Source organism: Myxine glutinosa, chromosome 10 (genome assembly GCF_964187855.1).
Source record: "Myxine glutinosa chromosome 10, kmMyxGlut1.1, whole genome shotgun sequence".
NCBI lineage: Eukaryota > Metazoa > Chordata > Myxini > Myxiniformes > Myxinidae > Myxine > Myxine glutinosa.
This window is the reverse complement of record NC_136270.1, coordinates 93,809,637-93,823,761: the sequence shown is the minus strand read 5'-3', so window position 1 is coordinate 93,823,761 and position 14,125 is coordinate 93,809,637. Positions and strand designations below refer to the sequence as shown.

General features: G+C 45.5%; 1 protein-coding gene across 1 annotated transcript; it reads left to right on the top strand.

The window, feature by feature from the left end:
• Positions 1-9,614: 9,614 nt before the first annotated feature.
• LOC144893954 (olfactory receptor 52Z1P-like) lies at positions 9,615-10,587 on the top strand. The gene has a single exon (XM_078785207.1). The coding sequence runs from the start codon at positions 9,622-9,624 to the stop codon at positions 10,585-10,587; it is 966 nt and encodes a 321-aa protein (XP_078641333.1). The 5' UTR covers positions 9,615-9,621.
• The last annotated feature ends 3,538 nt before the right edge of the window (positions 10,588-14,125 follow it).

Here is a 14,125-nt window from a genome sequence, read left to right as displayed (position 1 = left end):
AATTATTAAATACTCAATTTTAATCTGATTGACTTGCAATTTGAATGGGATTTACATATCGCCGAAATGAATTCAACCACCCACTATTTTTGAGATCAGCATATGCCAATCCTTTTCGATGTTTTTCTTTTCTGTGATCAACATACGACAAAAGGAGAACCAAAAGCATAGGCCAAACGGTCAACATAAGCCGAAGGTCAACAACAATTATAAATTTCTAAAATCCTCAATTTCCATCCAATTGATTTTAAATTTGAATCGGATTTACATATCAGCAAACCGAATTCAACCACCAACTATTTTTGAGATCAACATAGGCCAAAAGGTCAACATAGGACAAAGGTCAACAACCATTTCAAATTTCGAAAATCCTCAATTTTCATCTCATTGACTTGAAAATTGAATGGGAGTTACATATCATTAAACTGAATTCAACCAACAACTATTTTTGAGGTCAACATAGGTCACAAGGTCAACATTGGCCAAAGGTCAACCACTTTGTTCGAATTTCTAAAATCCTCAATTTTCATCTGATTGATGAGAAATTTGAATAGGATTTTCATATCACCAAACTGAATTCAGCCACCAACTATTTTTTTGATCAACACAGGTCACAAGGTCAGCATAGGCCAAATGTCAACCACTTTTTTGCTAATTTCTAAAATCCTCAATTTTCATCTGATTGACTTTAAATTTGAATACGATTTTCACATCAGCTTGCAGAATTCAACCACCAACTATTTTTGAGATCGACATAGTCAACATAGACCAACACAGTCTGGTGTTGTTGGTCAACACAGTCAACATAGGCCTAAGGTCAACCACCTTTTTGAAATTCCTAAAATATTCAATTTTCATCCGATTGACTTGAAATCTGAAGAGGATTTACATATGTGGTCACTGAATTCAACCACCAACTATTTTTGAGATCAGCATTGGATAAAAGGTCAATATAGGCCAAATTTCTAAAATTGTCAATTTTCATTAGATTAACTAAAACTGAACACGATTTGCACATCAGGTCACTGAATTCAATCACGAATTATTTTTGAGGTCAAAAGGATGCTCTCATGAGTGCCATTCTACTTTGTTCTGTTTTGCCAAGTGTCACTCTTTGAGTGATTTTTCATTTGTTTCTCTATCTGCTCACTTATACTTGCATCCAGGTTTCAATAATTTCAAACCAATCTTCACGAAACTTCACCAAATAGTAGAGTTCGTGGTCCCACAAAATCCGATATATTTCTGAGGCCAAAAGGTCAACATAGCCCAAAGGTCAACTACTTTTTTCAAATTACTAAAATCCTCAATTTTCAACTCATTGACTTGAAATTTGAATAGGAATTTTACATCAGCTAACCGAATTCAACGAGAAACTATTATTGAGATCAACATAGGCCAAAGATCAACGACCATTTCAAATTTCGAAAATCTTCAATTTTCACCGGATTTACTTGAAATTTTAATCGGATTTTCATATCAGTTAACTGAATTCAACCACCAACTATTTTTGAGTTCAACATAGGCCAAAAGGTCAACACATGGCAAAGGTCAACAACCATTTCAAATTTCTAAAATCCTCAATTTTCATCCAATTGACTTGATATCTGAATAGCATTTGCATATCAACCAACTGAAATGAAGCACAAACTAATTTTGAGGTCAACATAGGCCAAAGGTAAACAACCATTTCAAATTTCTAAAATCCTCAATTTTCATCCGATTTACTTGAAATTTGAATGCGATTTTCATATCAGCTTACTGAATTCAACCAGCAACTATTTTGGAAATCGACTTTGGCCAAAAGCTCAACATTGACCAAAAGTTCACCATTGGCCGAATTTCTAAAATTGGCAATTTTCATCCGATTTACTTGGAATTTTTGAATGGGATTTTCATATCCGTCAACTGAATTCACTCCCCATGTAGCGGTTACCGGACACAATTCTCTTGTACCGGCGGGTGACGTAATCAGCAGGCGGTCACTCGGGTTGCATACCACGCCCCATTGAGAGGCGTGGCTTACTGTTTGAATTGGAAAGATATATTGCCGCTCGGTGTAGCCTTTTTCAGTGCATTCGTGCCGAGCTCGGAATAAACAGCTCAGTGAAAATCAGCTCGTTGTCGCGTCCATATTGTTGGAGTTCGACGTGAGAGCACAGCTCCACATTGGTGACCCCTTTTACGAATACGGCAATGGAGTCGACCATTGCTTTGAAGCTCCCTGGCTTCTGGGAATTGCACGCCGCCGTATGGTTTGCTCAATCGGAGTCCCAGTTCGCTCTGCGGCACATCACGGCGGACGAGACTCGCTTCCACCACGTGGTCTCCGCGCTAAACGCCGCCACCGCCTCCCGGGTCTTGAGCCTTCTACGGAGCCCGCCGGCCGACGACAAGTACGGCGCACTCCAACGACTACTCCCAGGTACGTTTGACCTCACTGAGGCCGAACGCGCGTGACAGCTGCTCGATCTGCCTGAGCTCGGGGAGGCTCGACCATCCGAGCGCATGAACCACATGCTCTCCCTGCTCGGCGAACACTGCCCAGATTTCCTCTTTCGCGAGCTGTTTCTCCGACAGCTACCCGGGCAGGTACGCTTAGCTTTGGCTAACTCGGCAATCGAGGACCCTCGCGCCCTGGCTTAGGAAGCCGACAAATTTTTCTCGGCCGCTTCGCAGTACCGCCTGGAAACCTGGCCCGGCCGAGGCAACGCCCCCGCCACGACTGGCACTGCCACTGGCCGATTCAGCGCCCCTTGTGGCCGCGGCCGCCATGACACCCCGTTGGCCGCACTCGCCACGACCGCCGCCGCAGCCACCACTGGGGTGGACCGTGTGTTACTACCATGCCAGGTTCGGGCAGAAGGCCAGAACGTGTCGCCCACCATGCACTTTCTGCAGGTCGGGAAAGGACCAGGCCGGCGCTCGCTTCCTGCCATGAGCGTCGGCCATTCCGGCAACCTTTTGTTCATCATGGACACCACGTCAGGGCGGCGTTTCCTGTGCGATACGGGAGCGCAGGTGAGCGTTATACCCACCTCGGGGCAGGACAAGCAGGCCGCGCTTTGTGGCCCCGCCTTGGCGTCCCAAACGGCCCCTCTATCCACACCTTCGGTTCATGCAGCGTCGCACTCTGCTTCGGGGGCCAGCGTTTCATGTGGGATTTCGTCACAGCGAACATGCCCATGGCTTTGTTGGGTGCGGATTTTCTTTGCGCCCACGGACTTTTGGTTGACGTAAAACATCGTCGGCTCATCAAACGCGGAGACCTTCAGCTCTCTCGCTTGTTCGTTGAGCGGCTCCGCACCGACCAGGCTAGCCTGCGCGCTCCCGGCCGCGGACGACTTCACCCGCCTCCTCGTTGAGTTCCCCGCCCTCACGCTGCCAAATTTTTCGGCCGTCGCCGTCAAACACGGCGTCGAACACCACATTCCGACCACTGGTCCACCGGTCTATGCCAGGGCTCATCGCCTCGACCCTGCCAAACTCGCCGTGGCCAAGACGGAATTCAACGCGCTGGAGCAGTTGGGCATTGTGCGGCGCTCGAACAGCGCATGGGCCTCGCCCCTGCACATCGTACCCAAACCGGGTGGCGGATGGCGACCGTGCGGCGATTATCGCCGCCTCAACGACGCCACCACCCCCGACCGGTACCCGATACCGCATATCCAGGACTTTTCCGCCATTTTGGTGGGGCGGGTGATCTTCTCCAAGGTCGACCTTATTCGGGGCTACCATCAGGTACCTGTCCGGCCGGCCGACGTTCTGAAGACGGCTGTAATTACACCTTTTGGCCTCTTCGAGTTCCCCCGAATGCCCTTCGGCCTTAAGAATGCAGCCCAAGCCTTCCAGCGGCTGACGGACAGTATGCTGCGCGATCTCACCTTTCTGTTCGTCTACCTGGATGATATTCTCATCGCCAGCACTTCCCGGGCGGAGCACCTCCTTCACCTGCGCACGCTTTTTGCGTGCCTCAGCCAGCACGGCCTCATCATCAACCCGGCGAAATGCCAGTTTGGCATGGCTGCCATCGACTTCCTGGGACACCGCATCACGAAGCGCGGGGCCGTTCCGCTGCCGACCAAGGTGGAGGCCGTTAAAGGTTTCCCGCGCCCCCGCTCCGTCAAGGCCCTGCAAGAGTTTTTGGGTAAAGTAAACTTCCACCACCGGTTCGTGCCTCGCGCCGCCCAACTCATGCGCCCCCTGTACGAGGCCCTCAGGGATAAGCCGGCCAAGCATGACATCGCCTGGACCGAGGAGATGGACGGGGCATTCACGGGCGCTAAGCTGGCCCTCGCCAACGCCACCATGCTGGCGCACCCGGCGCTCGACGCACCCATCACCATTACCACGGACGCTTCCGACTACGCGGTGGGCGCCGTACACGAGCAGTGGGTTAACGGGGCTTGGCAGCTGCTGGCCTTCTTCAGCCGGCAGCTCCGCCCTAACGAGCGCAAATACAGCACGTTCGACCGCGAGCTCCTCGGCCTTTACCTGGCGGTTCGCCACTTCCGCCACCTTTTAGAGGGCCGCCCATTCACGGCGTTTGTGGACCACAAACCCCTGGTCTTCGCCATGGCCAAGGTCTCAGAGCCATGGTCGGCTCGTCAGCAGCGCCACCTCTCCGCCGTGTCCGAATTCATGACGGACATCCGGCACATCGCAGGCAAGGACAATGCTGTGGCCGGTTGCCTCTCCCGGTCCGTCGCGGGCGCCGTCCACCTCGGCGTGGATTACACCCGCATGGCGGCCGACCAGGTCTCCGACCCCGTGGTGCAAGCCCTCCGGACAGCGGACACGGGCCTGCGGTTGTCCGACGTCCCCTTCAAGGACAGAGGCACAGTTCTCCTGTGCGACGTTTCCCTGGGCCAACCTCGTCCCATTGTGCCCCCTAGATGGCAACGGCTCGTTTTTGACGCCATCCACGGCCTTTCCCACCCAGGCGGGAAAGCGTCTCAGAAGCTCTTGGCAGCGAAATTCGTCTGGCACGGGCTCCGGAAGGACGTCCGCGACTGGGCCAACGCCTGTGTCGCCTGCCAGCGTGCGAAGGTCCACCGGCACACCCAGGCCCCGTTGGCACCATTCGACGTGCCCGCGCAGCGTTTTGACCACGTCAATGTGGACCTGGTGGGACCCCTTCCCCCCTCGCGGGGCTTCACCCATCTCCTCAAGATGGTGGACAGGACCACCAGTTGGCCGGAGGCCATCCCGCTGACGTCAACGACGTCCACCGATGTGGCGCAGGCCTTCATCGGCACCTGGGTTGCCCGTTTCGGCACCCCCTCGAACATCTCCTCTGACAGAGGCTTACAGTTCACCTCTGAGCTGTGGGGCGCGGTCGCTCAGGCCTTGGGGGTCAAACTTCACCGCACCACGGCCTACCACCCCCAGGCCAATGGCTTGTGCGAGAGGTTCACCGCTCAATGAAGGCCGCTCTCAGGGCCAGCCTCCAGGACGACGGTTGGGCTGATAGGCTCCCATGGGTGCTATTGGGCCTCCGGACGGCCCCTAAAGAAGACCTCCAGGCTTCTACCGCCGAGCTTGTCTACGGCCAACCACTGCGCGTGCCGGGGGAGTTCATCCCCGACGACACCGGCCCCTGGTCCACGGCTCGCCAACGCTCGGTCCTCCAGGAGGCCACCAGGAGATTTGCCCCGGTGCCCACGTCTCATCATGGCTGTCCTAAACCCCATGTCCCCCCAGCGCTTCGCACAGCGGAGTACGTTTTTGTGCACCACGACACACACCGGGGACTACTCCGGCCGCCGTATGATGGGCCTTTTTGGGTCTTGAGGAGGGGCGACAAGTCGTTCGTCATCGACATTGGCGGCAAACCGGACCATACCTCCGTGGACCGCCTCAAGTCGGCCCATTTGGACCTCGACCAACCTCCACGGTTGGCCCTTCCTCCACGGCGGGGCTGTCCCCCGTCGACCAAGCCCCACGCCCAACCATCCGCCGTCAAGCCGCCTCCCACCCCCACACGAATCGCCAGGGGTTGTTTCGGCCGGGTCATTAAGGCCCCCCACAAACTGACTCTCCCTGTACAAGTGAATTCTGGGGGGGCGCATGTAGCGGTTACCGGACACAATTCTCTTGTACCGGCTGGTGACGTAATCGGCGGGCGGTCACTCGGGTTGCAGACCACGCCCCGTTGAGAGGCGTGGCTTACTGTTTGAATTGGAAAGATATATTGCCGCTCGGTGTAGCCTTTTTCAGTGCATTCGTGCCGAGCTCGGAATAAACAGCTCAGTGAAAATCAGCTCGTTGTCACGTCCATATTGTTGGAGTTCGACGTGAGAGCACACACAGCTCCACACCCAAATATTTTTGAGGTCAACATCGGCCAAAAGGTCAACATAGGCCAGATTTATAAAATCCTCAATTTTCATCCGATTTACTTGAAATTTGAATAAGATTTTCATATCAGCTTACTGAATTCAACCCCCAACTATGTTTGAGGTCAACATCGGCCAAAAGGTCAACATAGGCCAAAGGTCAACAGCCATTTCAAATTTCTAAAATCCTCAAGTTTCATCCAATTTACTTGAAATTTGAATAGGATTTTCATTTCGGCTTACTGAATTCAACCACCAACTATTTTTGAGATCAACATTGGCCAAAAGGTCAACATAGGCCAAAGATGAACCACTTTTCCGAAATTTTAAAAATTCTTAATTTTCATCCGATTGACTTTAAATTAGAATAGGATTTTCATATCCGTCAACTGAATTCAATCACCAACTATTATTGAGATCAAAATAGGCCAAAAGGTCAACATAGGGCAAAGATCAACCACTTTTCCCAAATTTCTAAAATCCTCAATTTTCATCCATTTAATTTAATTTGAAGATGATTTCCATATCAGGTCACTGAATTCAACCACCAATTCTTTGTTAAGTCAAAAGGATGCCCCACCGAGTGCCTTTCTACTTTATTCACCTCTGCCAAGTTTTGCTCTATCAGTGATATTTCATTTGTTTGTCTGTCCGCTCACTTATGCTTGCCTACAGATCACAATTTCAAACCGATCTTCACAAAACTTCACCAAATGGTAGAGTTCGTTGTCCGACAAAATCCTATATATTTTTGAGGTCAAAAGGTCAACATAGACCAAAGGTCAATCACATTTTTTCCAATTTCTAAAATCCTCAATTTTCATCCGATTGACATGAAATTTGAAAAGGATTTACAGTTTGGCTAAATGAAATCAACCACCATTTATTTTTGAGATCATCGTAGGCCAAAGTTCAACCACTTTTTCGATTTTCAAAAAACCTCAATTTTCATCCGATTGACTGGGAATTTGAAAGGGATTTTCATATCAGCGAACTGAATTCAACCACCAACTATTTTTGAGATCAATATAGGCCAAAAGGTCAACATCGGCCAAAGGTCGACCACTGTCTTTCAAATTTCTAAAATCCTCAATTTTTATCCAATTGACTTGAAATTTGAATAAGATTGATGTCAGCAAACTGAATTCAACCACCAACTATTTTGGAGATCAACTTCGACCAAAAGGTCAACATAGGCCAAAGGTCAACAGCCATTTCAAATTTCTAAAATCCTCAATTTTCATCTGATTGACTTGAAATCTGAATAAGTTATCTGAATAAGTTCACAACCATCACTGCAACACGCCACCGATCTGGGCTTTACGGCAGAGTGGCCAGACGGAAGCCAAACTATTCAATCTTGGTTTCATCAGACCACAGAATATTGTTTCTCACAGTCTGAGAGTCCTTCAGGTTCTTTTTTGCAAACTCCAAGCGGGCTTTCATGTGTCTTTCACCGAGGAGAGGCTTCCGTCTGTGGACCCTGCCATAAATCCCAGATCGATGGAGTGTTGCAGTGATGGTTGTCCTTTTGGAAGTTTTTCCCATCTCCACACAGGATCTCTGGAGCTCAGCCAGAGTGACCATCAAGTTCTTGGTCACCTCTCTTACCAAGGCCCTTCTCCCCCGATTGCTCAGTTTGGCCGGGCGGCCAGCTCTAGGAAGAGTCCTGGTTGTTACAAACTTCTTCCATTTAAGAATTATGGAGGCCACTGTGCTCTTGGGAACCTTCAATGCAGCAGATATTTTTTGTCGGCTTCCCCAGATCTATGCCTCGACACAATCCTGTCTCTGGCTCTGCAGGCAGTTCTTTCGACCTCATGGCTTGGTTTTTGCTCTGATATGCATTGTCAGCTGTGAGACCTTATATAGACAGGTGTGTGCCTTTCCAAATCATGTCCATTCAATTGAATTTACCACAGTTGGATTCCAATCAAGGTGTAGAAACATCTCAAAGATGATCAAGAGAAATGGGAGGCACCTGGGCTAAATTCAGGTGTCATAGCAAAGGGTATGAATACTTATGTCAATGTGATATTTCAGTTTTTTTTTTTTCATAAATTTGCAAAACTTTCCGAAACCCTGTTTTCTCTTTGCCATTATGCGGTATTGAGTGTAGATTGATGAGGGAAAAAATGAATTTAAACGATTACAGCATAAGGCTGCAACATAACAAAATGTGAAAACAGTGAAGGGGTCTGAATACTTTCTGAATGCACTGTATCATACTGCCATTCAGACTACTCTTTGCTTTCCATCAGGAAGACAGTTTCCAATCCAGTTAGGTTAACAACAAGCACATCGAGGAGCAAAGTAAAATTATACAACACACACCAACAAATGTATGGATGAGACTGGGGAATGGATTCAACACACAAATAAAAACACACAAGCGTGAAACAATAACAGAAAAACAGACAGAACCAACCGGTGTGGAATTCTTAGCTTTAAAAAGTTTCAACGAAGGAGGGAAGACCCAACAAATCAACAAGCTCTGACCCAGAAACAGAACCCAAGAACATCAAGTGCAACAAACTGTCAGTGAAACAGTCAAAAGATAGTAAATTGTGCTCAAGAACATTCATAAGGCTTCTGTGTATTTTACCATCAATACATATTTTTACATTTTCATTTCATATTTGTATTCGTAACAATCTGTTCAAGTCATTTATCGATGAGATTGCTGTAATACCTATAAAGAGCTGTTGAAAGAATACCTTGAACTTTTTACGTATAATAAAGAATCATAAATATTGGTGCAGAAATAAATATGTATTACAATTTTAACTTTAACCAAAGATTTATCTTTCAGAATTGGCGAACACTTCAAAAAGATGGAAAGTTGACGTCATTCAGTGCACCTGAGGATATTGTTCATGTCCCTGATGATGACAAATTTGAAAGTCCCTGAAGGGAATCAATATGTTTACAATGATGCTCTCTGGTGACATTTACTTCTTGTGGTGATTGTATTTTAAACCCTCTTCCACGATCTATATAAATGATTAAATTGTAAGCAGTGTGATCTCAAAGAACACCGAACAAGGTAAGCAAAATGTCGTATGTTGGAGTCAATATTTACTTTTGTAATTATTATTTTATCGTGATAAAAATTAATTATTGTGATGTTCAGCCAAAGTTCATTGAAAAAAGGAAACCAATGATACAGATGCATGGTCCAGAAATATAAATGTTTTTCATATATTGGTGAAGTGTAAGGTGGAACATTTTCATGATGTATTAATTGGTGTAATTGGTCCTTTTATCTCCAGGCACAGGATTGATGGAGGACATCATGTTTGAAGGAAATCAATCATTGCCACCCAACGTGTTCCTCCTCACCCCGATCTTTCACGAGCAATCAAGCATCAGACCATGGGCTTTTGGTGTTTTATTCGTCATCTTCCTCGTCACGATCACACTGAACCTGATTCTCATCTTGATCATTCTCTGTGAAAAAAAGCTACACAACCCTGTCTACATATTCCTCGCTCATTTATTGATCATGGATATTGTTGGTTGTACAACAATCACGCCTCGTCTGATGTACAGCATCAGTCAAAGTATCATGATTACAAAACCTGCCTGTTTTATTCAACTCTTCTTTGTTTCATTCACTGGAGCGATGCAATCTTACATACTCAGCATAATGGCCATAGACCGCTACCTGGCAGTTTGTCATCCTCTTCGCTACAATGTCCTGCTCACCAACAGCAGAGCTCACAAAGTGATCTTGCTCACCGTTTGCTGGTCATCTCTGATTATTGGTATTTATGTTGTGTTATTGATTGGACGAACATTTTGCAAATATCCAGAGATTCACAAGGTAGGTTGTGTTCACATGGCTTTGGCTAAACTTTCATGTGAAGATTTCACCATAAACAGTTTATATGGGATTGCATGTGCTTCTCTCACCACTGTCGCTCTCATCGTCGTGGTCGTTGTCACGTACACCCGCATCTTGTATGTATGCCTACATTCTGGACCATCTTCAAAGGGGAACAGGAAAGCCCTGCACACATGTGTCACTCACTGCTTGGTACTTTCACTCTTTATTTTCTCCAATGTTTTTGCTTTGATTTCCTTGCGAATGTCGTCCACAAACTATTTCCCACAATATTTACAACACGTGAGTGATTCCTTGTTCTATCTGGTTCAGCCTCTCGCCAATCCAATTATCTATGGAGTGCGAACCGCAGAGATCCGCCGCAGCCTCACGCGATTCACAAATGTGCGAATCTCAGAATAAAATCATCTCCTGGCATCGTTATCCTGATTCACAATCATCTGTTTTGAAGCAACTTAATTGTGTGTCTGATGAATAAAAATCTACATGTTAATTTCGTACAAAACAAAAAACACCATTGAAATACAATTTTTCTTTATGTTTCTTATTTAAACTTTTGAAAGATTTAGTCCAAAAACTTTAGACAGCAAATTAATTGATGTTCTAACTTAAAAAACAAAGTAAGACATTTTAAGTTTAATTTTTTTGGTTTGTGGTTGATTCTTTACGAACAAAATCAGATAAACTTCTCTGGGATGAAAGAAACGCAACTTATAAATACAATCACTTTTGTCTCTCCAGAAAAAAAACGAATTCATTCTCTTCCTGCTCATTTTGTTCAAAGGATTTTTGTTATAAAGTGTGAGTTTGTACAAAGTAGCCAAATGATGGTGTGAATAGCCACACAAATGACTTTATCCTCCAAAGCAGATTTGTTATACACATTCGTATTTATAACCATCCAGTTAGGTCTCTGCTGCACCATCAATGTGGATACAATCTGTGCATACACCGATAAAATGCTTCTTCTGAAAGATATTTTCTTGGGCTCGAAATCATTTAATATCGCATCTTATTTGAAACAAATTTGTCACTCAAGTGGTATTTTTAGTGCATGCAGTACCAGCAAAATTAAATATCGAACAAAATAATATATCACTGCATGAGGGAAAGAGGGTATGGTTGTGTTTTTATATTTCACAAAGGGATATCCTATGGAGGATACAAAGGTAATTTTGTGTTCTCTTTTGGAGGGTTACTTGGAAAGCCAAGATGCCCAAGAGGTATGAACACACGTCTTTAATGTCGGAGGAGAAATTCACCAGCACTGGTCATTGATGGAGGTGGAAGATGTCATCGTGTCTTTCACAAAGAGTTGGTGAGTTATCGATAACACCTGAACAAATTACAAAGTCCTATCACCCTCAGTCAAATGTCAGGTCTGACCATCCCATTTGTGAAAGAATGGACCAAAACAAAACAAAAGCGTTCCCTGGCCAATCCCACATGGTGAGAATAATTGTCGCATTCAAATATATAGCAGTAGAAATACAGATTTGTAACTTATTTAGACTTCAACAAAGGGTCAAAAGAAAATCGATATTGACAATATCATGATTCAATACAGACGGAGTCGGATTATTGAAACTTGTTTAAAATGTTGGGTTGTTGGAACCTTACAAGGTGCTGATTGTGGAAATGCCGACGTTTTACTAGTCTCAAAGATTAAAACTCAAATGGATAAAGCATTTGTGGATATTGAACAGATTTGATGTTTCAAACGTCCCAGCTAAATAAAACATAAAATCGACAAATTTCAAAAGCTTCTGGAAAAAGAGAAGAAGAAACACCGGAAAGAAAGAAGAAACAGGTAGAAATGAACAAACAGTACACAGGTAGAAATGAACAATTATAGAAACAGTTTCAAGGAAATACCGTGATGAAGAACCAACAACTCTGTAAAATTACTTTCTGTAAAATTAATAACTAAAATTAATGAAGAACCAGCCTGGTGTTGGCTTCAAGGTTAAGGTGGATGTCTTTAGATCTTAAGGTCTTGAATTTGAGCCCCTGTCGTACCGTTGAAATAAAACAAAGCGGGTTGAATCAGCCCGTGATCTTTCCAAGGTCGTCAAAATGAGTTACAACTTAATGGTAACAGGGGCACTGCATCGGAGGCACAACGGTGCGACCAAAAACAAGAAAAAATGATGCAACCAGCAGCTACAGGCTACATACGAAAAAACAACAATGAAGAACCAATAACTGTAAAATTAATGAAAAACCAATAACTGTGAAATTGTTTCTACTTCAGTGTTGACACTCCTGAGTTCATTCATGTTACAGGTGTAAATCGTCCATTTTTATGAGCTCAGATGCTTTCACGTAGAAGGTTCTTCCCCTCGGTCGTTTTTCCTTCAAATGTCCCTCTGCTGTGTTCCTTTAACTTTCTGTTGGTGTGTTTCCCTCGTTCAACTGTGTTCAGGTATATATGACATCACCTGAAATTACAACAATCTTCGTGATGCTTTTGTTACGTGTTCCTCCCCGACCTCCTGGTCTCGGTATACCTCCGAAGGCCGGGAGGAGCCACGGCAGAAAAATATATGTTATTCCGTGTCGAAATCAATATGGAAACCACACCAAGAGTTATCCACAACCAAAGAATGTATTAAAAAGCACACAGGAAGAACCATACAACAATGATAGCAATCAACCATATAATCAATCTTAAGATGGCACCATCTTATCTAGTAACTTAACTCAAACTCACGGCACTCCCAGGAAATGGAACCGAGCACTCCTCAATGTCTCTATAACTCTCCAAGGTGAAGTTGATTCGCTCCAGCGATCGTTGAAACAATGTCCGATCAAGATCAATCGAGGCGTAGGCGGGCGAAGCGACACAGAAGTCACGTGGTCCAACACCCAGCAAACTCGCGGTAGAATGGAAAATCCCCAAAGACGCATGCCGACGTACACGTTCGCCGCTCAATCAGCGAACCGCCGTGTAATCTTCAAATGCCGCTTTAGTGCACAGCCCTCCCCGGCAGACCACCAGAGGGTAAGACCAGCCGACGCGACAAAAACATTTTCCGATGAATGCAGCGCGCGGGGCAAAATGGCGGACGGCTCTCACTCGAGCCGGAGCCTCTAGGCAAGGATTCTCCGGAACATCAATGCCGATACCTGATTACGCAGGTTCCTCAATACTCCGGCGATAACACCTATCGCACGAACTTCCTTTCAAGGTCGCAAAGTTCACTCACGACGTTCGCTCGACCACGCCCGTAACGGAGCTTCGACACGCGTCTTCCCCGACCTTTGCCTCATGACCTCTTCCTCTTCGCTCGACGTCTTCTGGTGCACGATCCGATTTCCTGTTTCATTTTTACCATGAGTGCTTTTAACATTTTAATCACAATAACCATTTCCTTTAAAAAACAATAATCGCCGTTTCATTCCAACCCCGATAAGAATAATAATACCTAACCAGAAATGTTTCACGTGGATGAAAACCACCACCACGGAAGGGCCGAATCCATAACACTTTGCAAAAGTCTAAATAACCCAACCGTTTCTGGGAGACCGAATTTGTTTTCAATACCATGAAGTGAATGTAGAAAGGGAAAGCACCAGATTGGATAATAAACCAAATGATTTGACATGAGAAACAAGGGAACAGCGAAACAGACAATGAGACTTAAACACCAAAACAAACAGGCAAATCTAATCATGTGAATGAACAAAATTAAATTAAATCTTAGCAAACACCAAGACATTGCATCCATTTCCACCCATCCCACATTGTGAAAGTGAATTAGCAGACACCTCTTCGCTTTTAAATCAGTAAATGCTGTTAGTGTTAATATACCCATGAGGATGCAAAGCTGTATTTGATGTTTGAGTACTTGTGACATTGATATCGCTTAAATGCTCTTTTATAATGTTGAAGTGCGTTACATATTTGTCAAATTTGTACAAGCAGACATCATTGAGA